This window comes from Lynx rufus, unplaced genomic scaffold, assembly GCF_022079265.1.
Source record: "Lynx rufus isolate CCGP_SWC_20201006 ecotype Redwood Valley unplaced genomic scaffold, mLynRuf1.p SCAF_5, whole genome shotgun sequence".
NCBI classification, from domain to species: domain Eukaryota; kingdom Metazoa; phylum Chordata; class Mammalia; order Carnivora; family Felidae; genus Lynx; species Lynx rufus.
The window spans coordinates 86589916-86617705 of record NW_025814867.1 but is presented as its reverse complement, the minus strand read 5'-3'; the positions used below and the strand labels follow the sequence as shown (position 1 = coordinate 86617705).

At 38.3% G+C, this 27790-nt stretch overlaps 2 protein-coding genes and 1 pseudogene across 5 annotated transcripts in view; 1 reads left to right on the top strand and 2 right to left on the bottom strand.

Annotated features, from left to right (window-relative positions):
• Window positions 1-953: 953 nt before the first annotated feature.
• On the bottom strand, window positions 954-8888 carry CEP19 (centrosomal protein 19). Of its 4 annotated transcripts, none has more exons than XM_047098768.1 (3): window positions 8804-8888; window positions 3032-3228; window positions 954-2422 (listed from the first exon to the last, which is right to left on the bottom strand). In XM_047098768.1, exons 2-3 carry the CDS (start codon window positions 3159-3161, stop codon window positions 2061-2063), a joined length of 492 nt encoding a protein of 163 aa, XP_046954724.1. In that variant the 5' UTR covers window positions 3162-3228; window positions 8804-8888; the 3' UTR covers window positions 954-2060. The 4 variants fall into 4 exon arrangements, with proteins under 4 accessions (XP_046954724.1, XP_046954721.1, XP_046954720.1 ...); XM_047098765.1 differs by having other exon boundaries at window positions 3032-3231; window positions 8804-8880; XM_047098764.1 differs by lacking the exon at window positions 8804-8888 and adding an exon at window positions 8621-8710 and having other exon boundaries at window positions 3032-3231.
• PIGX (phosphatidylinositol glycan anchor biosynthesis class X) overlaps window positions 5987-27790 on the top strand; it is an 85060-nt gene continuing 63256 nt past the window's right edge. The window contains exons 1-5 of the mRNA XM_047100428.1: window positions 5987-6022; window positions 8536-8869; window positions 8910-9344; window positions 11972-12035; window positions 24688-24829. Of these exons, the coding sequence (XP_046956384.1) occupies window positions 5987-6022; window positions 8536-8869; window positions 8910-9344; window positions 11972-12035; window positions 24688-24829 (1011 nt within the window). The remainder of the gene's footprint in view (window positions 6023-8535; window positions 8870-8909; window positions 9345-11971; window positions 12036-24687; window positions 24830-27790) is intronic.
• LOC124526057 (ras-related protein Rab-5A-like) lies at window positions 20919-22564 on the bottom strand (annotated as a pseudogene).

Sequence of the window (27790 nt, the reverse complement as noted above, 5' to 3'; positions counted from 1 at the left end):
CTTGCTCCTCTTCAAATAAGCCAAGCACACTCCAGCCCTAGGTGTCTATGCACCTACCTTTCCCTACTACCCATGAAATGCACATCAATTTTTCCTTACCTCCTTCAGGTCCTTACTCAAATGTCACTTCTATAGGGAGGCATTCTCTGATCATTGTCAATAAAAGTGGCTCTCAACCCCTCCATGATTCTCTTTTTACCCTGTTTTTAATTCCAGGCACTTAAAAATTACATTATTCTACATATTTATTATTGCTCCTCTCCCATTAGACTGTAAACCTTGTAAAGGCAAGGACTTTGTTGTGCATGCTGCTGTGTACATAGACTCTAGAATAGTACAGGCTCAGCATGTAATAGGGTTCATTAAGTACACATACTGAATGAATGAATGAATGAGCAAACTTCTTTGAAGGACAACTTAGCAATATCTACTAAAATTTAGAATAGAAAAAAAATTTAGAGTAGACATACCTAGCATTTCCCCTCTAGGCATTACATGTAGTTTTACAAAGGCACAAAGTAGAGAATGTACAAGGTTATTTGCTGTGGCATTATTTCTAATAGTGAAAGGATAAACAACCTAAGGTCAACTTTTAAAATAGATCATCTACATCTATACAATGGAATACTATGTAGATATAGAAGAATCTCCGATTCTGAAAATTCTCTTGCTACCTTTGGCAAATATTATACAGATATCACATGACCATTTAAGCCCCTGGTGATAACATTAAGAATGCTACCTGAAGGGCGTCTGGGTGGTTCAGTTGGTTAAGTGTCTGACTCTTGGTTTCGGCTCAGGTCATGATTTCATGGTGCATGAGTTGGAGCCCCCTATCAGGCTCTGTCCTGACAGTGCGGAGCCTGCTTGGGTTCTCTCTCTCCCTCCCTCTCTCTCTCTCTCTCTGCTCCTCCCACATGCACACTCCCTCTCAAAATAAATAAACTTAAAAAAAAAAAAAGGAATGATCCCTTTAATGGAGTTTTTAATGGTAAAGAGGGTAGGGATAGACAGGTAGAAAGAGTGAATTTTTTAGTTTTATTTAATATTAATTTCCTTGCAGGAAACATAGAATATCCGCCAGTTAAACAATATTCTAAAAGAAGAAAGATGTAACTGTACACATATAACCTAGTTCAACAAAGATCTTCTCTTTGTAGATCGAAACTCATAAATAAGCCTAAACTGGCAATGCCTATTGTTCATTTTAGTATGGGTAGATTTCCCATATTACAAACAAACTTCTGTAGTTACGGGAAGACCTTCAGGTTTTCAGAATGTCTTTAGAATGTATTTCCTGATCCTGGAGGGGCAGAATTCCCCAGCCGTCCATCAGAAGACCTCAATGTGTGGTAGCCGGCGTCCCGCAGGGTTGCTCTTCTCCTCCACAGTTAAACATACATGAAGACATAATGCCTCTGGAATAATCCCCTGTTAACCATTTATGCCCTCCAATCTTAGCAAACTATAATTTGCTTTCTGCTCCTCAAATAAAATATTCTCATCCCTATCTCTTTATCATTAACCTCCTCTTATTTTTCTTTCTTCCAGTTTCTCTCATCTGGAATTCTATATAAACTTCTATCCAAATACTACCATTTCAAGGGCCAGGCAAAGTTCCATCTCTCCACTAAAGGGCAGTCTTTCCTGACTATTCTACCCTATGGTAACCTAGGCTCTGGCCCTCTAACCTTTCTCAAGCATTTGGCTCTAATCTGTTTGCTGCCTAATTCTGTTAATTAGCTTTTCACAAGTTTTTGACTTATCTTCCAATTAGATTGTAAGCTCCTTAAAGGCATATTCCTATATTCTGTTTCTCTTATATTCCTCATGCATCTACATAGTAGATAATCTAAAAGTCTCAGTTTTGAAAAGTAACATGGTTAATCCAAACATGACCCAACATGTACGTTTAGTGCTCTTTACAGATTTTTCTAGAGCCATGTTTATACATTCTTTGTATAATTGTATAAGTGTATAATATTGTATTATACAATTATACAAAGAATGTATAAACATGGTTCTTCTACTAGCCCCATAAATTCTTTGAGTTTCTGGTATCAGAACTCGTCAGCTGACTCTGTGTCCCAGCCACAAGACTGAAGTTGTTCATCCTGTGGGAACTCAACCTCGAGGTCATAAACAAAATTTGGATCATCCTTCTTCTTCTGATTTTTCTCAAAAAGTTCATCCATGATGCTCTTTCTTTTGGCAAGTTCCTTGTCATCTAGTTTGTTCAGGTCTTCCTCAGGATCAATCGTTGTTTCCCGCTGAATTTGTTCCATCGTTTCTGCCAAACTTTGTCCCCACAAATGACCTCGTAAAAAGCTGAATAACTTCTCTAGTTGCCTCAGGGACACTTGTTCCAGGTAATTCTTGTGTCGTGGATTATTCTTTAACTGTTCAGCAGCTCTGCTGCTATCTAGGAGGAAGAAACAAAACTATATACCACACATAACACATACACCAAAAACTACTGATGTACCACAAACTACTGAAAGCATTATCTGCTATTACAGCCAAGAAGCGAAGTGGCTTTTTCAGAATGAATTATTTTGCAGAACTATTCCTTTATATTGGGATATGTGGGGGAGGGGGGGAGGAGGGATGTATTTTTTATTTCCTCAATCACTTTGAGGAGATTTTAAATATTTGCAACTGGAGAAAACATCTGAAATGAAAAAGTAGTATTATAGTTTTAGATATTAGTTCTGGTACTAATATCAACACTGCATATAAAAAACACATTTGGAGGGAGAGAAAAGAGTTAATATTACTGAATAATGCTTCTCATTTAACCCATATCCAATTCTGAATGGGTGGGATTATCAATTTCCTCTTACAGATCAGGAAACTGAAGCTCACTGAGAATAAGTGATTTAGCTGGGTTCACACATCTACCCTGACAGTCAGGATTTGAACCTAAGACTATGTAACTCTGAAGACCATGTCACTTCATTATGAGACTCAAATCATTCTTATTGAGTGACTTAGAGAAGATTTAAGATAGGCAAGATAAAACATGAGGTACCTGAAAACTTTGAAAAGTTTCGGATTGGCATGATGCGTTGGCGACTTTTCCCCTTCATTTCATTCTCATAGATTAAGATAATAGCTGGAGGCTGGAACCTAATTCCACATTTTTTGGCAATGCACATCATTTTCACATACACTTCAGGGTAAATCAGAGGAAGTCTGATGACAATGTGTTAGTCACATAATGACTTCCTGCTAAAGGGGAAAAAAACGTAAGTGTTGGATAAACCACACTCCCTAGTACCCCACCTCCCTAGCAGATCTGGCTCTAGTCCACTTCTAGGAGTGCATTCTTGGCCTATCAAGCCCAATACTTTGAGAGCTACTGTGAAAGTTCAGTTTGGCCCTCAGTTATCCGTAGTCTGTTGGGTCCCTGGTTCACTGAGGTGTGTAGGTTTGTTCACACACGAGCCTGGATATGCAGTTCAGTCCGGACCTCTTGGTGTACTGCACTCTTAATCAAAGATTGTAAATGAACCTCTGCATCAGCCCAAGAATCAACTTATAGGACCTATTTTTTTTTTTAACATTTATTTATTTTTGAGACAGAGAGAGAGCATGAACAGGGGAGGGTCAGAGAAAGAGGAAGACACAGAATCTGAAACAGGCTCCAGGCTCTGAGCTGTCAGCACGGAGCCCGACGCGGGGCTCGAACCCACAAACCGCAAGATCATGACCTGAGCTGAAGTCGGACCCTTAACCGACTGAGCCACCCAGGTGCCCCTAGGATCTTTTTTATTTACCAGTTAAACAAGTATGCATAAGTACCCTCTATGGCAAGATAGTAAGATTTTTTAACCTTAAACATTATGTCCTGAGAGGTTCACCCAACCAGATCTGTCTCCTCTGTACTTCCCCAATCATTTTACTCATCAAGCTTTTTATGATTACTTATTTAATCATTTACCTACCCGTCTTTCTTTTTTTCTTTTAAGATTTTATTTTTAAGTAATCTCTATAGCCAACGTGGGGCTCAAACTCACAACTCCAAGATCAAGAGTCACATGCTTGGGGTGCCCGGGTGGCTCAGTCAGGTAAGCGTCTGACTTCCGCTCAGGTCATGATCTCACGGTTCGTGAGTTCAAGCCTCACGTCAAGTTCTGTGCTGACACTTCAGAACCTGGAGCCTGCTTCAGATTCTGTGTCCTTTTCTCCCTCTGTCCCTCCCCCTCTGTGCTCTCTGTCTCTCAAAACTAAAAATAAACGTTAAAAAAAAAAAAAAGAGGCACATGCTCTACTGACTGAGCCAGCTAGACATCCCTCTTCTATTCTACATGCTACATGAGGTAAGCAACGTATCGATTATTCACCAGAACATCCCAGCATAATACCTGGAATGTAGTAGGCATGCCATACATACTTGTTTGATTTAATGTACTAATACAAGACACAGCCTCTGTACATCCTCTAAGTGTTCACAGTCTAGAAGTCTGATAAAAAATGCAGACTTGATGCAGATTCAACCTCTACATATACAAGCAATAAAGTTTTACATGGTTTTTATTTCAACTCATTTGTCTCACTATATGTTTTTTCAGTCACAAGAAGCACAGCTATTTTGCAGTTAATACTTTCTATCCCCTCTTCCTGGTGCCCAGTGCCAAAATACACTTAATGATAGGGACTGCCTTAGATAGGACTATGACATTCTCAAGAAGACTTCAAAATGTCAAGGAACCTAGAGGTAAAGCAGCACAGGGTGATGATATCTCCATAAACTTAGTTCTGTTAGAGAATCACTTTAGGAAAATAGTACATTGTAGAAAACTGGGGGTTAGGTGGAAGAGGAGGAGGAGGAAACATATATAAAATAATTACCATTGATTCTTTCCAGTTTTTTTTCTACACATAGTTTTTTTAAATATAGAATTTTTTATATTAAGCATCTGTCTTCTGCCTTTTAAAGAAGGCTCCATACGGGATAGGCTCAAACTCACGACTCTGAGATCAAGAGTCTCATGCTCTACAAATTGAGCCAGCCAAGAGCCCCTATGTCCTGCCTTTTAAGTTTAACCACCTATGTGACTTTGTCATTAGATGTTTTACTAAAATGCAAATTTTTATATGATAGCCAAGTGTTTTATCCTATGGACATACCATAATCTATAACATTCACCCCTTACTGTTGGACATCAGAATTTTTACTCTTAAGAAATTAATCACAGGGGCGCCTGGGTGGCTCAGTCGGTTAAGCATCCGACTTCGGCTCAGTCATGATCTCACGGTCCGTGAGTTTGAGCCCCGCATCGGGCTCTGTGCTGACAGCTCAGAGCCTGGAGCCTGCTTTGGATTCTGTGTCTTCCTCTCTCTCTGACCCTCCCCCATTCATGCTCTGTCTCTCTCTGTCTCAAAAATAAATAAACATTAAAAAAAATAAAAAAAAGAAACTAATCATAAATAACTGCTTTTTCAAATTACTGTGCTCTGCCTCTGATCTGATGTAATAATTTCACCCATCCCCTTCTTAACAAATACTACTCCCAGTTCATCTCACTAAAATCTAGCCTGTTAGTAAGCTTTCTAGGAGATCCCACTGAGCACAATATAAATCCCACACACTCAAGCAAATGCCCATACTCACGAATGACATACGCAACTGATAATAATGTACGTTTTTTTTTTTTTATTTACTACAGAGTCTTTTCTTTTTAAAATTTAACTTTTATTTGTACTAAAGTAATGTCTCTTTTCTGTTTAAAATGTAAAATAGCGATCCCTATCAAAATAACACCAACAGTCTTCACAGAGCTAGAACAAACAATCCTAAAATTTGTATGGAACCAGAAAAGACCCTGAATAGCCAAAGCAACCCTGAAAAAGAACACAAAGCTGGAGGCATCACAATTCCAGACTTTAAGCTGTGTTACAAAGCTGTAATCATCAAGACAGTGTGGTACTGGCACAATATTACTGGGTGATTAAAAAGAATGAAATCTTGCCATTTGCAACAATGTGGATGGAACTAGAGTGCATTTTGCTACATGAAGTAAGTCAGAGAAAGATAAATATCATATGATTTCACTCACAAGTGGAATTCAAGATACGAAACAGATGAATATAAGGGAAGGCAAGCAAAAATAATATAAAAACAGTGAGGGAGACAAACCATAAGAGACTCTTAAATACAGAGAAGAAACTGAGGGTTGCTGAAGGGGTTTTGGGTGGAGTCTAAATGGGGAAGGGACATTAAGGAGGACACTTGTTGGGGTGAGCACTGGGTGTTATATGTAAGTGATGAATCACTAAATTCTATTCTTGAAATCATTATTGCACTATATGTTAACTAACTTAACTAACTTTACATTTTTAATGTAAATTAAAAATAATAAGAAATAAAAGAGTGGTCAGAGAGAAGAGTAAGATTATGTCAGGACAAACATATTCCTGCTACAGAAACAGAAACAACCCCCTCCAAGTATATATCAAGTTCAGAACTCTGCTTTGAAGAATAAACAGGAGTTAAACATAGGAGGTGGAAGGAATTCCAGTAAAGGGAATAGCATTGGTTATGCCAAATGCATAATTCTATGGCATTCATTATTGTCGTAACTGAAACATGGATAGGCTTGAGATAATAGGTCAGAATCAGGCAGTAGTAGTCACACCATTCAGAGCTTTATGGTTTGATCTTACTTGGAAGTTCGAGCTTTACCCTAAAAGTTCTGGGGAACTCTCAAAGGACTGGAATCAGAGCAGTAGAAGTGTGGTTCCAGATTGGAAGAGGATTACACAGAGAGCTGGGTATTGGGAGGAATAGTAGTGACCCCAAGTGAGAAGGCTCTACACTGAGACTGGCAGGGGTGTTGAAGATTCAATTCCAAAGGTGCTAAGGGGGTAGCGTCTGCTGTCTTGGTGATGTGATTGATTGATTGACTGGATATGAGGATTGAGAGAGAGAAAAGTATAAAAAAATTCAAAGGTTAAAAAAAATAAATCAGGGGCGCCTGGGTGGCTTGGTCGGTTAAGCGTCCGACTTCGGCTCGGGTCATGATCTCATGGTCCATGAGTTCGAGCCCCGCGTCAGGCTCTGTGCTGATAGCTCAGAGCCTGGAGCCTGTTTCAGATTCTGTGTTTCCCTCTCTCTCTGCCCCTCCCCTGTTCATGCTCTGTCTCTCTCTGTCTCAAAAATAAACAAACGTTAAAAAAAAAAATTAAAAAAAAAATTAATCAATCAGGAGCCTGGGTGGCTCAGTTGGTTAAGCAGCCGACTGGCTCAGGTCATGATCTCACAGTTTGTGGGTTGGAGCCAGGCGTCGGGCTCTGTGCTGACAGCCCAGAGCCTGGAGCCAGCTTCAGATTCTGCATATCTCTCTCTCTCTCCCTCTCTCTCTCTCTCTCTCTCTCTCTTCCCCTCCCCCTCATGCTCTGTCTGTCTCTCTCTTCCTCAAAAATAAATAAACATTAAAAAATAAATAAATAGGGGCACTTGGATGGCTCAGTCGGTTAAGAAGTCGACTTTGGCTCAGGTCATGATCTCATGGTTCATGGGTTGGAGCCCCGCATTGGGCTGTCTGCTGTCAGTGCAGAGCCTACTTGGGATCCTCTGTCTCCCTCTCTCTCTCTCTGCCCCTCCCCCACTGGTGCTTTGTCTGTCTCTCAAAAATAAATAAACGTTAAAAAAATTAAAAACAATAAATAAAAGAAATAAAATGTAAGATAATTCTCTGAGGATTATAACAAATAACTGCTGTCCTCTGCCCTTCCTCTCTTTACAGGCAACCAGTTTCAATTCTTTTAAGTGTTTCTTCCAAAATGTATCTCCATATTTCTTTTTTTTTCAAAAAATTTTTAATGTTTATTTTTGAGAGAGAGAGAGAGAGAGAGAGAGAGAGAGAGAGCATGACCAGAGGAGGGGCAGAGAGAGAGGGAGACACAAAATCTGAAGCAGGCTCCAGACTCTGAGCTGTCAGCACAGAGCCTGACGCGGGGCTCGAACTCACACACTGCAAGATCATGACCTGAGCCGAAGTCAGACGCTCAACTGACTGAGCCACCTAGGCGCCCCTGTATCTCCATATTTCTTTAAAAATTTTTTCTTTTAATGTTTATTTTTTATTTTTTAGAGAGAAAGACAGCATGAACATGGGAGGGGCAGAGAGAGAGGGATACACACAATCCCAAGGAGGCTCCAGGCTCTGAGTTGCCAGCACAGAGCCCTACCGGGAGGGGGCGGGGCTCGAACTCACCAACACGAGATCATGACCTGAGCCGAAGTCCGATGCTTAACCAACTGAACACCCAGGCGCCCCTCCATATTTCTTAGTAGCATGCTTATACTGCTGTTTTCAGTATTTGACAGAACATTCTGGCATCTTTCCTCTTGCAGACACCTGTCCTAGAAATGTCTGTTCTGCTCCAATCTGCATCTAGGCCTACTTGCAGATTCAACTTAATTCATGAAGACAGACGACACATTTACCTAAGTCTTCCTCTTAGGCATTAATACTTTTCTCCCCGGGGAACAGTGACTGCCATGACCTTGCTAAACATTCTCTACAGCACCTAAAAGTGTACGGATTCTGCCAACAAGTAGACGATCCTCTCCCTACTCACGTCCCCACCAGGGCAAGGCTGACTTTCTTACCCTTAGAGAAGTACAGAAAGTGCATCTTCTGCAGGGGAAGATCTAAAACCGCCGTGAGGGGGTTGTTTCCACCCAACCGCTGTGCACAGAGGAGCACTTTGAGGCCGGGCGCTGCAGGAAGAGTCGACAGCCACAGCCCCGCAGGCTTGAATTTCCCTGCAGGAGGCCCGAATCCGCAAGTACCTGCCAGTGCCGGTGGAGACAGGGAGCTCCCGGATCCTGCTGGAAGGAACGCGTCCGGGGTTCGAGGTCTGGATGCAGGCCCAGGCAGGCGTTTCAAAGCAGTAAGACCGGGCACACGCCACGGCGCCTGCGCCGCTCTTCGCCCCGCCCCCGACCAGACGGCGAGGGGCGGGGCGGCGACGGAGTGAACTAGGCGGTCCGTGCTGCAGCCTTCCGCGACGCCGGAACTTTCGGGGGTCCACTGCTGCGGGAAGCCGGGGGACGGCAGGACCGCAGGGGCGCGTCACTGAGTCTTCCGTCCCGGTCACCAACTCCGTGGCAGCACTCTCTAGGAGCGGCGTGAGGCGTGCGCAGGCTCCTCCGTCCGCTAGCTCCTCTGTCTTCACACCGTCCGCACGCGCTCCTTTGGGGAGCGCGTTCTCCAGCGTCCTGGCTGCCAGGGCCGTGGGCGTCCGGGCGGTGGCCTGGCTGCTTCTCTGGGAGGTGGCTGGATTCACTAGCATAGCAGCCACGGCCTTCTCTGCGGCTCCCACCGACACTGGTAAAGGGAGGGGCGGGGCTGCGGGAGTGGGGAAGTACAGCCATCAGGTGTCTTGGGATGCATGAAGCTTGTGACCACCAAGGGGACCAGCAAGGCCACAGTGCCCTGTGGGGTGTGAGAATCCCAGTCCAGAATACAGAGCCTGCCGGGGGTGGGGGCGTGGGAAGGGGAGGACAACTAGTTTTGTTTTACAAATATTTTTTGTAATAGACTGGATTGGGCTGGGGTTTTTCTTATGACTCCTGGCTGGGCAGACGAGTTGATTTCATTTCTTTGGGCCCGAGTTGGGGGCCGCAGTGCTGTGCTAGGTGCTGTGCAAGGTGCTGTGCAATAGTCATGAGAGGGAAAGTCAGTACAAACCAGGTTAGTTTCTCCCTCTGTAAAATGAGGATATTAGACTAGTGTCAATCACTGCTTTTGTGTCTTCACATATTAGGTTTCCAAGTTTATTTGAAGTATTATGAAGCTAAAATGACGTTTTAAACAACTGGTCTTGGTGATCTCTAAAGACTCTTCCACTACTGATATTTTATAATTAAAAAGAGGTCAATTTCCAGAGCCAGTTCAGGCAACAATAACCAAATAAAGTAATATTTAAGAGGAAAACTCTTGAAGGTGAATTCACATGCAACAACTTCATTTTGAAAATGGTATTTTTGCCTTAAAAATCACAAATAATAATATACTGTCTGTAAATCAGCCTTACTTCCAACCCAGGTGAATATGATTTACTATTCTCTAGTGTATACCAGTAGAATTTAAGCCGATTAATATGAACTTTTTTTCCTAATTTAATCTATAGGTAGATATAAACACCTACTCCCCACCCCTATTAAAATTAAACATAATGAAGAAACATCTGAATTTGTACAAGAGATACCCAAAGTTATTTGTGTGAAACAAACAACGGAATAATTTGTTCCCAGAGCAAATACAGATTTCTTTAAATAGCTAGGAGGGTGGAAATATCTTAGGCTTTAAAAGTCAGGCACATCTTGCTTCTAATCAGTCACTTACTTAGTGGTATGGCCTAGAGTCAGAACTGTTTATTTTTTATTTATTAAGTTTTATTTATTTAAATAATCTCTACATTCACTGTGGGGCTGGAACATATGACCCCGAGATCAAGAATCTCATGCTCTTTAGACTAAGCCAGCCAGGCACCCCTAGAATCAGTTTCCTTCTATGTGCAAATGGCAATAATTTTGCCTGCATATTTTGCTGGGTTGTGAAAATTAAAGCACACGAAAGCCCCAAGTAGATCTATGATATGGATATTATTATTATTTTTTAAATTTATTTTTGAGAGAGAGGGAAAGAGTGAGCACGAGCTGGGGAGGGGCAGAGAGGGAGACAGGATCTGAAGCAGGTTCTGTGCTGAAAGCCTGATGTGGGGCTTGAACTCAGGAACCGTGAGATCATGATCTGGGCGGAAGTCGGAAGCTTAACCAACTGAGCCACCCAGGCACCCCTGGATATTATGTAATAAATATTAACCTATACTTTTTTTCAGTCTTTTAATTTTCATAAAATTTTTTCATGTGTCTTTTCAGGAATACATCTAATGGATTTAGCAACACATGATGTTTTATGGTTTTCTTTGTGTTTGTTTTAATGTTCTTCCTACACACTCCCATCTTTTGAAAATGGAGTAAAATTCCATAGCAAGGTGCCTGGCAGAGTTGATGATCGTTAGCAACTGATTTTTTAATTTTATGATGTTAACACCAAGTAATAGTTTTAATATCTGAATTCTGCATGGTGTCAGTACAGTGAGATTTCTGGTTATTCTAGGTTTATAAAGGAACCCTTTGAATCTTTGAAAAGCCTCTACTTTTTGTTTCTCTGTTTTAAACATTCCCAGCATCTTCACAGGGCATGAAAGTACCATCTTCTCAGTTTTCCAGGTGCGGATGGTATACAGAAGTTAGCAGTATGTATCAGACACACAGTTTCAGTGAGCTAGGATTAAAACTGAGATCTCCTGGCTCTTTAGCCATTCTGTTCCTTTTGGTGTCCTGGGATCATCTGAATAAAGTAGTATTAATAATAAATGCCTAGGGGTGCCTGGGTGGCTCAGTCGGTTGAGCGTCTGAATTCTGCTCAGGTCATGATCTCACGGTTTGTGAGTTAAGCCCCGCGTCGGGCTCTGTGCTGATGGCTCGGACCCCGGAGCCTGCTTCAGATTCTATGTCTTCCTCACTCTATGCCCTTCTGCCGCTCACACTCTGACTCTCTCTCTCTCTCAAGAATAAATAAACATTAAAAAAAAAAAAAATAAGTACCTACATTGAGCTCTGTTGTGGTAAGCCCTGTTGTAATTTATTACGTTTTCATGACAACTAGCAGAGAGAGAAACTGTCTTGTCCAAAGTCACATAGCTATTAAGTGACAGACTGGGATTTAAAAGTAAGCTATCTAACTCCAAAATCAATGTTCTTAACCCCTGTGCTGTACTAGAAGTAGCTTTTTTAGGTAGTTTAAATTGCTTAAGTTTTAAAAGCTTTTGTTTATAGGTTGGTTAGATTTTGCAGGCAAGTGAAACCTATTCAAACAATTACTTTCTAATTATTTAAATTTTCTTTCATAGTATGCTTATTTAAAAAAAAATCTTCTGGTTCTTATAGGCATAAGGGCCACTTGTTCTGAAATTATTTTGAGGCAAGAAGTTTTGAAAGATGGTTTCCATAGGTAAGTTGCCCATTGACTTCTACTTACATCAAAATACTGTTTTCATATAATTTAGAGCAAAATCAGTAACTGGAAAATGGATAAACCAAAAATCACTTGCTTTCTTATATTATAAATGACAGATTTGTCATATGTGGTTCACAGTTTGAAATAGTTAAAATAACAGAGAAGAAAACAAATGTTTATGTTTTTACCATACATGTATATTATATATATATATATATATATATATATATATATAATATAGCTAGAAACTATGTACATAGTATTCATATAACATTCACAATGGTTGTGAGATAGATGATACCTTTCTTGCTTTTCAGATGAGAGAACTAGGGCTCAGAGAATTTAATTTAGTAGAAGTTAGGGTGGTAGAGCTCTGACTCAAATTTATGACTGTCATACTCCAAAGCCATGCTATCAAGTACTAAGATGTTATGTCAACCTAAGTCACTGTTTTTGATTTATAATACTTGGTTCCAAATGACCAAGCTGTTTCCAAAATCGAAATTATTCTCAAAAATGAATATTTGCCAGGATTGAAGATATTTAAAAAATGGTTAAAAAGTTGTAGAAGCTGTTCTTTAAGAAAACTTCCCAAACTTTAAAAGCTTTTCAAGGTAATTAATTTGAAATGATTCTCAAACACTTGATTTACAAGTTCTGATACATTTTTGTACATACATTCAGAACCACTGAATTTTATAAGTCACCTTAAAATGAAACATCTCAGTTTCCACTGTCTTCAAAGTTAGCCTACATATGACTGGCTAGGAGGCATAATGGAAAAAAGTTGTTTTTTGTTTTGTTTTGTTTTTTTGTTTTTTGTTATTTTTTATTTTTTCTATTTTCGACTGAGCAGGGGAGAAGGGCAGAGAGAGAGAGAGAGAGAGAGAGAGAGAGAGAGAGAACCTTAAGCAGGCTCCATGCTGAGCACAGAGCCCAACACGGGACTCAACGTGGGGCTTGATCCCACGACCCTGGGATCATGACCCGAGCCAAAATCAAGAGTTGGATGCTCAACCAACTGAGCTATCCAGGCACCCCTTGTTTTGTTTTTTAACTCAGACAAATTTGGGCTCAGAGTGTAGCTCTATTATTTAGTAACTGTGTGGCCTTAGTCAAGTTTATTGAAATCTTTGCTACCTTACCAGTAAAATTGGATAATGATAGTATTTCCTCATTAGGGTTGTGAGGAATAAATCTGAGAATATATGGAAAGCCTCTTAATGTAGTGCTTGTCACATAGCACGTCCCCAGGAAATGTTAGCTTTGATTATTAATAATGAGATAGGTGGGGGCACCTGGATGGCTCAGTTGGGTAGGATCTGACTCTTGGTTTTGGCTCAGGTCATGATCTCACAATTTGTGAGTTCGAGCCCCACATCAGGCATGCTGCTTTTAGCACAGAGCCTGCTTTGGATATTCTCTCCCCTTCTCTCTGTTCCTCCACTGCTTGTGCTGTCTCTCAAAAATAAACATTTAGGGGCGCCTGGGTGGCTCAGTTGGTTGAGCGTCTGACTTCAGCTCAGGTCACGATCTCACGGTCCGTGAGTTCGATCCCCGCGTCGGGCTCTGGGCTGATTGCCCAGAGCCTGGAGCCTGCTTCCGATTCTGTGTCTCCCTCTCTGCTCCTCCCCCGTTCATGCTCTGTCTCTCTCTGTCTCAAAAATAAACGTTAAAAAAAAAAATTAAAAAAAAAATAAACATTTAAAATTAAATAAATAAATAAATAAATAAATAAACAAATAATGAGATAAGTGACTGAGGTAGGCAATACAGTTTCTGTAAAAGAAGAGATGTGACTATAAAGTAGTAAAACTGATTTTGGGAGGGAACTCACTCCTAAAAGGCGTTTTTGGCCAAGTTTCAGATATATTTTAGGCAATGTCAGGGTAATTATGCCAAGTAATTAGGAGGGTGCCTGGGTGGTTCAGTCAATTAAGCCTCTGACTTTGGCTCAGGTTATGATCTCGTGATTTTTGAATTCGAGCCCTGCATCGGGCTCTGTGCTGATGGCTCGGAGCCTGGAGCCTGCTTCAGATTCTGTGTCTCCCTCTCTTTCTGCCCCACCCCCACTCATGCTCTGTCTCTCTGTCTCTGTCTCTCTTTCTCAAAAATAAATAAAAATTTTAAAAAATTTAAAGTAATTGTGATATATTCTCAAAAGGAATGGGATATACTAAATAACACTTGACAGTGCAATCATAAATGATTCCAATGAGGAATAAAGAAGTACCTGAAGAGGCTGTTGTGACAGCAAAAGTAACTGTCCAATTAGAAGTGCTGAAAATAAAAACTGGGACATAAAACTAAGGGTGAAGAGTGATAGAACCCACAAGAATAACTTCAGAAACTAGAAATCTCAGAGTTATTTGAGACCTTCAGAAAATTCCATAGATCTTTTTTTTTCTTTTTTTAATACTTACTTATTTTGAGGGAGAGGGGACAGAGAGAGAGAATCCCAAGCAGGGTTCAAGCTCAGCCAGGAATCCGATGGGGGGCTCAATCTCATGACCTGAGCTGAAATCAAGAGTCAGATGCTTAACAAACTGAGCCACCCAGGTGCCCCACCAGTAATCATTTTTTTAAAAGGCTTTTTAGTTATTAGAGCAGGTGTAGTCTTGCTGTTAGGGTGGAGGAAGAAACATTAATAGATTATAGAAAGTAAAATTATTTCTGTCCTCTTGTTCAAGAAGAAGTAATTCTGGAGAGGGCCAAGCAAATATTGTTAGTAGGAAACAAGTGCAAAATATGGAAGGGAATTATATAAAAGGACCTTACTATTATAAATGAGTTTAGGGTCTCGTGTGATGAACTATATCTTAGTACCATACAAGAATTTTCTTAAATGATTGCTGAACTTCTGTTTGTAATCCTTGGATAATCTGGGACTTAGTTGATGTAGATTCTGGGCAGAATTCTAGCTCTGATTATTAAAAGTATGGTTTGTGAACCCAAAAGAGGAAGTGGTGGTCTCTGGGAACCAGCATGAATTTATTACAAATTTATGTCCTTTATAGAGATCACTAGATAGGTAGATCAGAGTCTTTTCTGCAAGACTTTTGATGAAGTTTTACATGTTGTATTTGTGAACAAGATAAGGAACGTGAACTCGAAAATAGAACAGAGAAATGACTTCATAAAGATTAACAAAATAAAAAAAAAATAACAGATTCATCCAACATGTTCTGATTAATGGATTGAATGTCATCTTGGAGGGAAGTCCTGAAGAATCTCTGTGTTTTGTTTTTTTTTTTAATTTTTTTTTTAACGTTTATTTATTTTTGAGACAGAGAGAGACACAGCATGAACGGGGGAGGGGCAGAGAGAGAGGGAAACACAGAATCGGAAGCAGGCTCCAGGCTCTGAGCCATCAGCCCAGAGCCCGACGCGGGGATCGAACTCGCGGACCGCGAGATCGTGACCTGAGCTGAAGTCGGGCGCCTAACCGACTGAGCCACCCAGGCGCCCCGAGTCTCTGTCTTTTTAAATACATATATATTTTTCTAATTATAAAATAGTACATATATTCATAATTACATATACATTATCTGGAAGAAAAATTATAAGTATGTTCTACTTTTATAGAGGTGAAGTGATACAGTGCTAAGAATGTAGGGATTAGAGTATAACTACTGGGGTTTGAATCTTGACTCTTGGATAAATTAGTTTCTTAGTGCTTTGGTTTTCTTTGTTTTTTTTTTCTTTTCTTTTTTTCTTTTTGAAGAGGGAAAGTATTTTTGTTTCCTCCCATGTAAATACAGAACTTTGGGATTTAATTGATTTGCATATTTTATCCTTAGATTTTACATTACTAGAAATGATATTTTTTAATGAAAATAGAATATAACAATAACACAAATATTATTCAGAATTCTTTTAGTGAATACAAATTATTAGGAAAATAAAATGCTATATGTAAAATTACCTCAGGCTATTTGGAAGAATATAAGCAAAGAAACAAAAATCTCTCTATATTTAGCTGCTGTTGATAATCAGTTCTTTATATGCATTCTTTTTTTTTTTTTTAATGTTTATTTATTTTTGAGAGAGAGAAACAGAGTGCAAGCAGGGAAGGGGCAGAGGGAGAGGGAGACACAGAATCCAAAGCAGGCTTCAGGCTCTGAGCTGTCAGCACAGAGCCTGACGCTGTGAGATCATGACCTGAGCTGAAGTTGGATGCTTAACCGACTGAACCACCCAGGTGCCCCTTCTTGTCCATGTTTAAACTGAATGGCTGGTTTGTCATCTTATTATTGGGTTGTAAGAATTCTAATTTTGATGGAGTCCAGTTTATCATTTTTTTTTTCTTTTGTAGTTCATCGTTTTTGTGTCCTAAGTAAGAAATCCATGCCTATTCCAAGATCATTGAATTTTTGTGTATACTATTAGGTTTTTTTCCTTATGGATATCCAGTTGACCCAGCATCATTTGGTGAAAGGATTATTCTTTCCTCATCAAATTACTTTGACACATTTGTTGAAAATTAATTACCTTATGTGTGAGGATCTATCTGTGCACTCTATGATGCACAAACATTTGGCAAACTGGCTCAAGGCCAAATCCTGCACATGGCTTATTTTGTACTGCCCTTGAGCTAATAATGATTTTTATGTTTTTGAAGGTGGTTGTTTTTTTTTTAAGGCAAAGAAAAATATGTAACAAATTTTGTAAGGCTCACAAAGCCTGAAATATTTACTGTTAGGGTCTTTACAGAAAAAGTTTGCCAACCCCTGGATGTCCATCCATATGCCACTAATGCACCACCTTGATAACTATAGCTTGACAATATTATGGCTTCAAATCAGAACGTCGGAGTTCTTCAACTTTTTTTTCAAAGTTGTTAACTTTTGGAATTAATTTGTAGATCTCTTCAAAAAAGCTTCATGAACTTTTGATTAGGATTCTGTCGAAACTCTAGATCAATTTTGTAGAGAAGTGATATGTTACCATTCATGAGTATTCCGGTGCCTGAATATGGCATCTTCATTTATTTAGGCTTTATCAGTTATCTTAACAATACTGTAACTTGCAGAGTATAAGTCTTGCATATGTTTTGTTAAATATATCCCTAAGTTTTTTTTTAATGTAAAAAATATTGTTTTAAAGTTTTTATTTCTGGTTGGTTTTTGCTGGTAATAAAATACAGTTGACTTTTGTATGTTTATGTTGTACCCTAATTCCTTATTGAAATCATTTATCAATGCCTGTGGCTTTTTCATGGATTCCTTAGGATATTCTACATAGGTGATCATGGGTTTGCAAAAGAAAGACAATCTGTATGATTTTTTTTAATGTTTATTTATTTTTGAGAGAGTGAGAATGTGCGTGAGCGTGAGTGGAGGAGGGGCAGAGACAGAGGGAGATGGAGAATCCCAAGCAGGCTCCGCGCTGTCAGAGCCTGTCGTGGGGCTCAAACTCGTGAACCGTGAGATCATGACCTGAGCTGAAATCAAGAGTTGGACATTTAACCAACGGAGCCCCCCAAGTGCCCCTGTATGATTTTTATATCCTTACCTTTTTGAACTGGCTAGAAACTCTAATACAATGTTGTTGTTGTTGTTGTTGTTTTAATTTTTGTACTTTTTAATTTATTTTTTCCTAATACAGTATTGAATAAAACATCCTTCCCTTTCCATCCATCCTTGTTTCTCATCTTAAATGGAAGGTATCCAGCCTTTCACCATTAAATATGGTATTTATGTTAGATATTTTTGTAGGTGGCTTTTATCAGTTGAGGATGTTCTTTTATGTTCCTAGTTTCCTGAAAGTTTTTTTCGTGATTAATGTTAAGCGTTATTAAAAGCTTTTTCTGCATCTATTATAAGAGAATCATATGATTTTTCTAATTTATTCTGTCAATATGGTACAGTACAAATGTTGATAATTGGAATAATAAACTTCCCCCTTGGTCGTGATGTATTATTATCTTTTTGAAATATTACTGGATTTGATATGCTAGTATCTTGTTAAAGATTTTTTACTTCTGGGGCACCTAGGTGGATCAGTCAGGTGGGCGTCCGACTTTGGCTCAGGTCATGATCTCAGAGCTCATGAGTTCGAGCCCCGTGTCGGGCTCTGTGCTAACAGTTCAGAGCCTGGAGCCTGCTTCAGATTCTGTGTCTCCCTCTCTGCCCCTCCCCCACTTGTGCTGTCTGTCTCTCTCTCTCTCTCTCTCTCTCTCTCAGAAGTAAATAAACATTTTTGAAAAAGGTTAAAAAATTTAATTTAATTTAAAAAATAAAAAATAACAAAACAAAATAAATAATAATTAAAAGATTAAAAAATAAAAATAAATTAAAAAAAAGGGATTTTTTACTTCTCTGTTCATGAGGAATATTGGTCTATACTTGTCTTTTGTTGTGATGCTTTATTTGGGCTTTGGTGTCAGGCCAGTGCTGTCCTTGTAAAATAAATTGGGAAATATTTCCTTCTACTTTATTTTCTGATTGTGCAGCATTGGTATTATTTCTTTTTAAAATATTTAATAGAATTAAACAATAAAGCCGTCTAGGGCTGAGGTTTTTCATGCGGGAAGGCTTTAAACTTTTTCTTTTAATTACAGATTCAAGATACAGAGATATTTAGATATTCTATTTTTTCTTTTGTCAGTTTTTGTAATTTTTTCTTTCCAGGAATTTAGCTATTTTAAGTTGTTTAATTGGAGTAAAATTATTCAAGTATTCCCTTATTGTCCTCTTCATATGTAGAGATCATATAGTAATGTTTCCTCTTTTATTCCTGGTATTGGTGATCTGTGCTTTTTCTCTTTCATGATCAGTCTAGAGATTTGTCAATGTTACTGATTTTTGGAAAGAAAAGGTTTCATTGATGTTTCTCTATTGTCTACTTTCTGTTTCATTGATTTCTGCTCTTTATTATTTCTTTCCTTTTTGCTTTAAGTTTAATTTCCTTCTTAGTTTTTTAATGTGGTGGCTTAGGTCATTGATTTTAGAGTTTTTTCCTTAATAAAAGTATCTTTGCATTTAAGGCTGTGTTTCCTTCTATGCAGGACTTTAGCTGTATCCTGTAAGTTTTGACGTGTTTGTTTTCATTTTCATTTAGGTCAGTATATTTTCTAATATCCTTTTTGATTTCTTTTCTTACATCAGTTATTTAGACATATGTTGTTTGATTTTAAGGTTTTGGGGGATTTTCCAGAAATTTTTTACTGATTTTTTTGTTTGTTTTTTTATAGTAACTATTTATTCTAACCTGAGCACCTCAAAATAAACTGAACACTAGTGAAATGTTTTCTTTACCAATTTGGAATTATTATAAATGTACAAGTTCTGCTAGCTGTTCAGCACTCAAATAGGTTAGATCATCCTTGACACATAATGGAAATACCTAAAACAATTAGTGCAATATACAGAAGTGGTCAAAATAAAATGAATTTGGAAAATAAGGCTGCAAGATTATTACCAACATATTGCAGCACTCATATTATAGATTACAGGTATGTTGTTTACGATGGTTCTAGCCATACAGGAACAACTGAAGCCCTCTTCCTTCCAAAGAAGGAGAGAGGAAATAATTAGCTGTTTTAGTAACTGTAAAGTTTGCATACTTTCAAACAACTCTTAATATTGTAGAAAAGTAGTAAACATAATATGGACACTACAGTCCAGTACCTTACTTCCAATACAGTTGAAGATTGAATTTAAAATAAGTTTGGGGTGTCGGGGTGGCTCAGTCGGTTAAGCATTGGACTTTGGCTCAGGTCATTATCTCAAAGGTCATGAGTTCGAGCCCCGTGTCGGGCTCTGTGCTAACAGCTCAGAGCCTGGAGCCTGCTTCGGATTCTTTTCTCTCTCTGCCCCTCCCCTGCTCACAGTTTGTCTCTCTCTCTCTCTCTCTCAAACATAAAGAAACATTAAAAAATTAAAAAAAAAATAAAATAAGTTTGAATGTACATATTGTTAGTGCATCGACTATATTACATCCAAAGGGAACAAAAGCCCCTTTTAGCCCCTAAACGACAAAGCTAGTAGTAATTAAACAGATTCACCGACATCTGGTTTGTTTCATTTTTGTTGAAGAGCCCACATGTTTGCAGGGAGTGCTGTTCATTAAGATGCATTTATCAGTTTCATATTCCTAAATTTAGATGTGGTTGCACTTGATTTTTTTAAGTCTATTTAAAAAATAACAAGACTGGCTATAGTTTAGATGTCATTGATGTTTATTTTTTTCCCCTGAAGATATGGGACTGTTTTCTCATGGCTAATTTGTTAAAATGTGGGATATACACTTTAAATGTAGATTCTAGGAGAAATTATCGTTTGTCTGAATTACTGTAGCAAAGTAGAAGTATCTTTAGATCATCCTTTTTAAAAAAGAATGTTTTGGGGTGTGTGGGTGGCTCAGTTTGTTGAATATCTGACTTTTGATCTCGCAGTTCTTGAGATGGAGCCTTGTGGGCTCCGTGCTGATAGCATGGAACCTGCTTGGGATCCTGTCCCTTTCTCTCTGCCCCTTCCCTGCACACAAGGCCTCTCTCTCAAAATAAGTAAATAAACTTGAAAAAAAATAGAAATAAATAAAAAAGAATGTTTTTGCAAAGCCTAAGTTAATGAGTTACATGCCTTTTTCATAGAACTGTGGTTAACTGTGGGTCCAAATAGTATTTTGTTATATCTCTGGTGATAAGAAATGATTTCTTCTAACCTTCCAATAAAGCAGTGGACAAATCTAGAGATTTGTCAATGTTACTGATCTTTGGAAAGAAAGTATTTCATTGATGTTTCTCTATTATTTGTCTAGTTTCTATTTCATTGATTTCTGCTCTTTATTATTTCATTTTCTTCTATTGCTGAACAGAGGGACACATGTGTGTTATTAAAAATTAAGTTCAAAACACTTAAAATAATTCTGTATTAGAAACTTGACTCTATCATAAATCTCTTTTTGGAAATCACATTGGACCAGTTAAGTGTACCAGTTTCAGTGTTATTAACATTTAAGGGAAAAAAAAACATTTTAAGAAGCAGAAGAATATTCCAGCTAGCTCAAACTGGAGGTTTAATTACTACGACACTGACTCTTGGTTGGCTGTGTGAGTTCAATAAATTCTGCTGCTCTTCCTCTGGCAGAATTTGCTCCTGGATTTTGTGGTCCATTATTTGGCAGATTTTTTGCTATTACTGTAAATATTTCATTTACATTCATTGATGTTTTAGCTGATGTCTCCATGAATAATAATTTTGTCATCTGCATAGGACTGTGCTTCCTGGAAATCTACAGCTCATTTATTCTAGGTCAGCTTTGTTTCCTGGTAAAGCTATGACAGTGTTAGGACTTGCTTGCCTCTGAAGTTCTTTAACCCAGTTTTTTGCTCTTGCAAAGAACTCCTCATTTGAGATCTCATATTCAAGTCTGGCTACCTGTGCTTCTCTGTGGTACATTGGTGCTAGGCTACAGTATGATTCTTGACCAGCTGCGTCCCCTACTTCAGACTTCACAGTTGTATTATCAAGCTAGCCAATTTGGGTTACAGAAGCAGCCACAGCAGTATTCTCTTGAAATTCATGAAACTGGCCCTTCACAAAACAAAGAACTAGGGTTGATTTGCCAAGGGCAGACTCTTCCAGAAGTACTAGTTTGAACTGGCATATTGTATCTACAGTATTTGGCCTGTTGGGTCTTGTTGCTCCACCATTAGCCATGTCCACATTTGAAAGAGGCCCTAATTTCAATCTCCTAAATGAATTTCCAGGATGCAGGGTGTCCATTTTTTTCTTTCTGGTGGTAAAGAAACCTGAGACTACACATGTAACTGTGAAGCCAAAGCTTCCTGGCAGCAGATCCCAGGCAGAGGCAAAGGAGGAGACTGAGCCTGAGGCTGTGGCTTTGGTGAAGGCGGTTTCTCCTCCTCTTTTGATTTCTAACTCAATTCCCTGTGGTTAGAGACTATACTCAACAAGATTTCAGTCCTATGAAAACTTCTAGAGACTTCTTTTTTTGCCCAGCATATAGATTTTTCTAGTGCAGTGTGCTCTTGTTTGGTAGAACAGTCTATTAATGTCAGATAAACTTGATTGAAGATTGTGAATGCCTTCTATATCCTTACTGATTTTCTACTTATTCTATCCATTATTGAGAGAGGGGTATTAAAATCTCTGGCTGTAATTGCAGATTTGTCTATTTATCCTTGAAGCTTTACCAGTTTTTGCTGTGAAGTAAAATACATGAACATTTTGAAGCACTGTTTTTAGATGTTTTATAGCACATTTAGGATTATTATGTGTTCTGAGGAATTGATCCTTTTATCTTTTTGTAATGTCCTTCTTTATCCCTGACAATATTCCTTGTCCTGAAATCTGCATTTTTTATGTTAATATAGCAATATTTTTATTATTATTATTTCACTATTTTTATTATTAATGTGTGTCTTATAGATAGCATATAATTAATTGTTGCTATTTTATCCAGTCTGTCAATCTCTACATTCTAATTGGAATGATTAGATCATTTACTTTTTTTTTTTTTAATGTTTATTCACTTAGAGACAGAGTGTGAGTGGGGGAGGGGCAGAGAGAGAGGGAGACACAGAATCCGAAGCAGGCTCCAGGCTCTGAGCTGTCAGCCCAGAGCCCGACACGGGGCTGGAACTCATGAACTGTGAGATCATGACCTGAGCTGAAGTTGAACACTTAACCAACTGAGCCACTGAGGAGCCCCTAGACCATTTACTTTAAAAAAAAAATTCTTAAGTTTATTTTGAGAGGGAGACAGAGAGAGAGTGAGCGCACATGTGTGCTTATGTGAGCAGGGGAGGGACAGAGAGGGAGGGAGAGAGAGAATTCCAAACCGGCTCTGCGCTGACAGCACAGAGCCCAACATGGGACTCAATCCCACAAACCATGAGATCGTGACCTGAGCTGAGGTCAAGAGTCAGAAGCTTAACTGACTGAGCTACCCAGGTGCCCCTGGACCATTTACTTTAATATAAATATTTATTTGCTTGGTTTGGTTTAACCCTATCCATTTTGTTACTTTTTTTATATTTGTCCTAGCTAATCTTTTCTCTCTTTCCTTGCCTTATTTTAGATAAATTGAATATTGTTTAAGCATTCCATTTTATCTCCATTTTTGGCTTACTAGCTATACCTCTTTCTTTTTCTAATTGGTTGCTTTAGACTTTATAGTGTACAATTTCAGCTTATCATAGCCTACCTTCAAATATTATTCCACACTAAGAATAATGTCTGAATCTTAGAATCGTTCATTTCTTTCTCCTCTTTCTCTTCCTTTTTTTTTTAATGTTTATTTATTTTTGAGAGAGAGTGCGCACGCTCAAGCAGGGGAGGGGCAGAGAGAGAGGGAGAGACACAGAGTCTGAAGCAGGCTCCAGGCTCCAAGCTGTCAGCACAGAGCCTGTCATGGGGCTGGAACTCATGAACCACTAGATCAAGACCTGAGTCAAAGTCAGACACTTAACTGACTCAGCCACCTAGGCATCCTGATATGAGCATTTTTGAGTGTGTGGATTTTATCTTCCTTTGAAGGGCATTGGGCTTATTTTTTCTATTAGCAGTTAAATTAACTTGTGTATCAGCTTGATCTTCTTAACCTTTTTTTGTATAGCTCTAAAATTAAAGTGGCCTTTACTGCAAGGCTAATTTAGCTGCAAAGGCCTTGCTGTATTGGTATCTTTACCAAAAGCTATGGTCTCTGTACTTTGGTTGGTTGGAAATGCAGATTTCTCCCAACTTGTGTGAAATTTTAGAATTTCTGATTTTTCAGTTCCCTGGTTATTCTTTGCCCAGTCTCGTGGAATTACACTTTACTCATGCTTTTTTTAGTATTCAGAAAAAACTCAAAGGGAGACCAATTCAGATTTATAGAACTCCTATGTAGTACCGTCCTCTCTGGAATTTAGCACCTTATCTTCCAGCTACTTCAGTCTCCCTTAACTTGTTGTTGTTGTTGTTGTTATTGTTTAAGTTTATTTATTTTGAGAGAGAGAGAGAGAAAGAGAGAATTCCAAGTAGGCTATGCACTGGCAGCGCAAAGTCCAACGTGGGGCTCAAACTCACAAACCTTGAGATCATGACCTGAACAGAGATCAAGAGGTGGACGCTTAACGGACTTAGCCACCCAGGCGCCCCTCCCTTTACTTCTATCTCTGTTTTATAATTTAAGCAAAACCACTGTGTTGTGCTTTGGGTTTCCTTCCGCATACTTGGTCCAACATGTGCCTTCAGACAGAAAGCTGGGACAATTATACATTTAGGTTTATAATCTACTTCAAATTAATATTTGTATGTGGTATGAGTTTGAGATCAAGGTTCATTTTTTTTCTGTGTAGACTTCTTGTTTCAGTACTACTTGTTGAAAAGACTCTCCTTTTCCTATCAAATTATATTGGCACCTTTATTGCCTATAAACGTGTGTGTCTGTTTTTGGACTCTATTTCTTTCCATTGATCTTTGTTTTCATACTAATACTGTACTGTGGCTTATGACATAAATTCATGAACGATCTCATGAGTGGTTCTGACATGATATAAATATTTCATTTGACTTTATGATTTTCTGAAAAATGAATTTGAAATGCAGTGTTTTTACTAATTCGAATGTAATGTTATGCTATTTCATTTAACAATTGAATGGAGAGATTTATTTTAAATGTACTTATCTTACAGAGACCTCTTAATAAAAGTGAAATTTGGAGAAAGCCTTGAGGACTTACAGACCTGCCGACTCTTAATTAAACAGTACATTCCATCAGGACTTTTTGTGGATCCATATGAGTTGGCTTCATTACGAGAGAGAAACATAACAGAGGTATAACTATTAGAGAATTTTTTTGAGAGAGAAATTATTTTAGGGATGCTATAATTTGGATTAAGGAAAAATAATAGACAAAGCAACATTGTACTCTATTCATTTTGTTAAAGCATATAAAGTAATTTTTTTTAGGTAGGATAGGAATATTCTTTAAAAAATAAGTGATATGTGTCAAGCTTGTCAGTAATAAACCAACTAAACTGAACTAGTTAAATGCTTTTTGTCAGATTGGCTCCTAGTTTAGTGACTATTATATGTTTTTGTGAAGATTAATGATTAATAAATACTGCTTCAGCATTTAACAGTATCGTTAGAGTGACATATACCCCAACATCTGTATAATTCGAATGTGGGAGGAAAAGAAGCTGATATTTATTGGATATCTATATGCCAGATATCTTCTTTTTTTTTTTTTTTAAGGAAGCAAGGTATGTTAAGCATTAGAGAAAGATGATGTCCCATACCTTCTGCACTGATCAATCTTTATAAAAACCCTAGAAGTATTATCTTTCCACTTTATAGATAAGGAACCTGAGGCACAAAGAGGCCAAGTAACTTATCCAGGATGACACAGGTAAATGAAAGAGCCAAGAGATAAATCCAGGATTGTCTAATTGCAAAGTTGTTGCTCTTTCCAGAAATGAATCTTATTCCTTAGTTAATGGTTTCCTTAACTTTTGGTAAGAATTACTTGGGGCTGCTTTTTGTGCAGATTATGTCTTTCTGGGAAATCTTAATTTAGTAGATCTAGATTGGACCAAAAATCTGTTTTTAACAACTCAGATGATTCCTATTAAGAAATTTTGGGAAATCTTTGTTCGTAAGATTATAATCTCTATATAAATATAGAAAAGGTAAAATAAATATACTATACTTGGAGTCATATATAATGACATTTTATTTCTAATTGTGGTTTAGGCCAGTTTCTTCATCTGTTTTAATTACTTACTTAAATTTCTTCTTGAATAGGTAATTATATTCTCATGGTTCAATATTCAGGAGGTATGAAAAGGTGTATAATGATGAACTTCCACCTCTCTCAACCCCCATTCATGAAATTTCTTCCTGTGTTCTGTTTTTTTTTACACATATATAACAGTTTAGATACACATGTTCACATATATGGCAGTGTCAGTACATATACACATGTGGAAAGACCTCATTGCTTTTTTCCTCATCTGTTTCCTTCACTGCGTCATGAATTTTGAATGAGGCTTTTGAAATTTTAATAATAGGTTTCAAATTTAAACGCAGTTCTTGGCTTGTAGTGACATGGATTGGAATCATATTTAAATTTCCGTAATAAAATTGCCTACCATGTTTTAAGAAAATGGAATTATTTTTGCACAGGAATGCCCAAAAAGAGGTCACATGCACACCCTCTTGGTAGGGATGAGATTGGGGTATGTGCAGATGATTGTAGCAAGAAAACTGGGCAGGAACAGGATGCCACTCTGGATTGATTGACAAGTTTCTCTTTATCTTGATTTTCTGTTTCCTATTTTTTTTTTGGAGAGAGAGTGAGTGAGCTAGTGGCAGAGAAAGGGAGAGAGAGAGAGAGTCCCAAAGCGGGGCTTGAGCTCACCCCAGGCAACGCTCGAGCTCACCCAACATGGGGCTCAAGCTTATGAACCATGAGACCATGACCTGGGCCAAAGTCAGATGCTTAGCTAACTGAGCCACCCAGGTGCCCCTTGTTTCCTAATTTTCGAATCCCTAATTATAAGACTTTTAAGTGAATTTACTTTTTCATTTGGCAATTTCTAGAAAAATAGATGTCTCATTTGTGACACATAGCTAATTGGAAGTTGATTTCCTGATATATGAGATGTTATTTCCTTCTGCCTAGCTGGGTTGAGACTGTGGCCCAATTATTTGTGCAGAGAAACTCTGTCACAAGAAGTGGTATTAAATGATGAGTATAACTGGATAGAAGTTAATTTATATGTAGTAAATGATCAATGCTTATATATTTAGATAGAGATCTTGACTGTTCCATGAGATAAAATTTGTGACTGCAGCAAATAGAACAGTGGGTTCAAATTAAATGAGTGATGTGTGGCAACAAAATGTTTTGTAAGGAGTTTGTGATGGTTTATCAGCAATTTGAAAATAAAGACAAGCTTTAAATAGGTATATTGGATAAGGCACATCAAATGAATCTCATTTCATTTTTAGATAGGGCTATTAGATATACTTAATCAAAATCTCTCACATTCTTTGAAAACAGCATAATATTAGATTGAAACATATGAAATTGCTGTTCTTTAGATCAAAATGGAAATGCTGTGTTTTTGAAATCATAAGTTTTACTCAATCAAAATGTGTAGTATTAGGTTCTATGCCCTGACCTATGCCCTGACCAAGTTGGAGGACAGCGACCAGATATACTCTCTCACGTGAAACAACCAAGAAGTAGACAAAATATATGAAATGATGGAAAAGATCATTGACTATCAGACAATGAGGGCAGTGATATGTGAAGTAATTGGGCAATTAATAAGGTGAGCTTTACAACCATCCCAGCTTATTGCTTTGGAGAGTTTTCAGATTACAGTATAGGGAGCAGGAACCCAAGCAGAACCTGGTAGACTTCTTGAATTGAGGAGATGAAGGTGAGATTCTGGGGAGACCGAGGTCAGCAGAATTCACAAGACAGCATGGTAGAGAGGAGAGAATTGCATAGAGACAACTCCAGAGATCCATAAAAGATTCTCCTCAAGTACATAGTTGAGTATTGATTAGTGCATGCATGTGAGGAAACTACTTGCTGCTGGGAAAAGAACCGTATGAAAAAATTAGAGGTTATAGTGTCTGGTACTCACACAAGGCCAGTAGTAGTGTCTGCTCCCAGCAACCAGGCTAGGAACAGCCTCCTGATTCACTGGGCATTAGATAGAGTAAATAGAAGAAATTTTACTCAGTAGTGGGAGATACTTAGCCCTAGACTGAACATTA

What these genes read in the sequence shown, in the direction of transcription:
- CEP19 (XM_047098768.1), bottom strand. Translation starts at nt 3,161, where the DNA reads ATGATGTGCATTGCCAAAAAATGTGGAATTAGGTTCCAGCCTCCAGCT. An exon ending in AAACTTTTCAAAGTTTTCAG is followed by an intron (nt 2,423 to 3,031) that starts GTACCTCATGTT and finishes TCTTCCTCCTAG; the next exon opens with ATAGCAGCAGAGCTGCTGAA.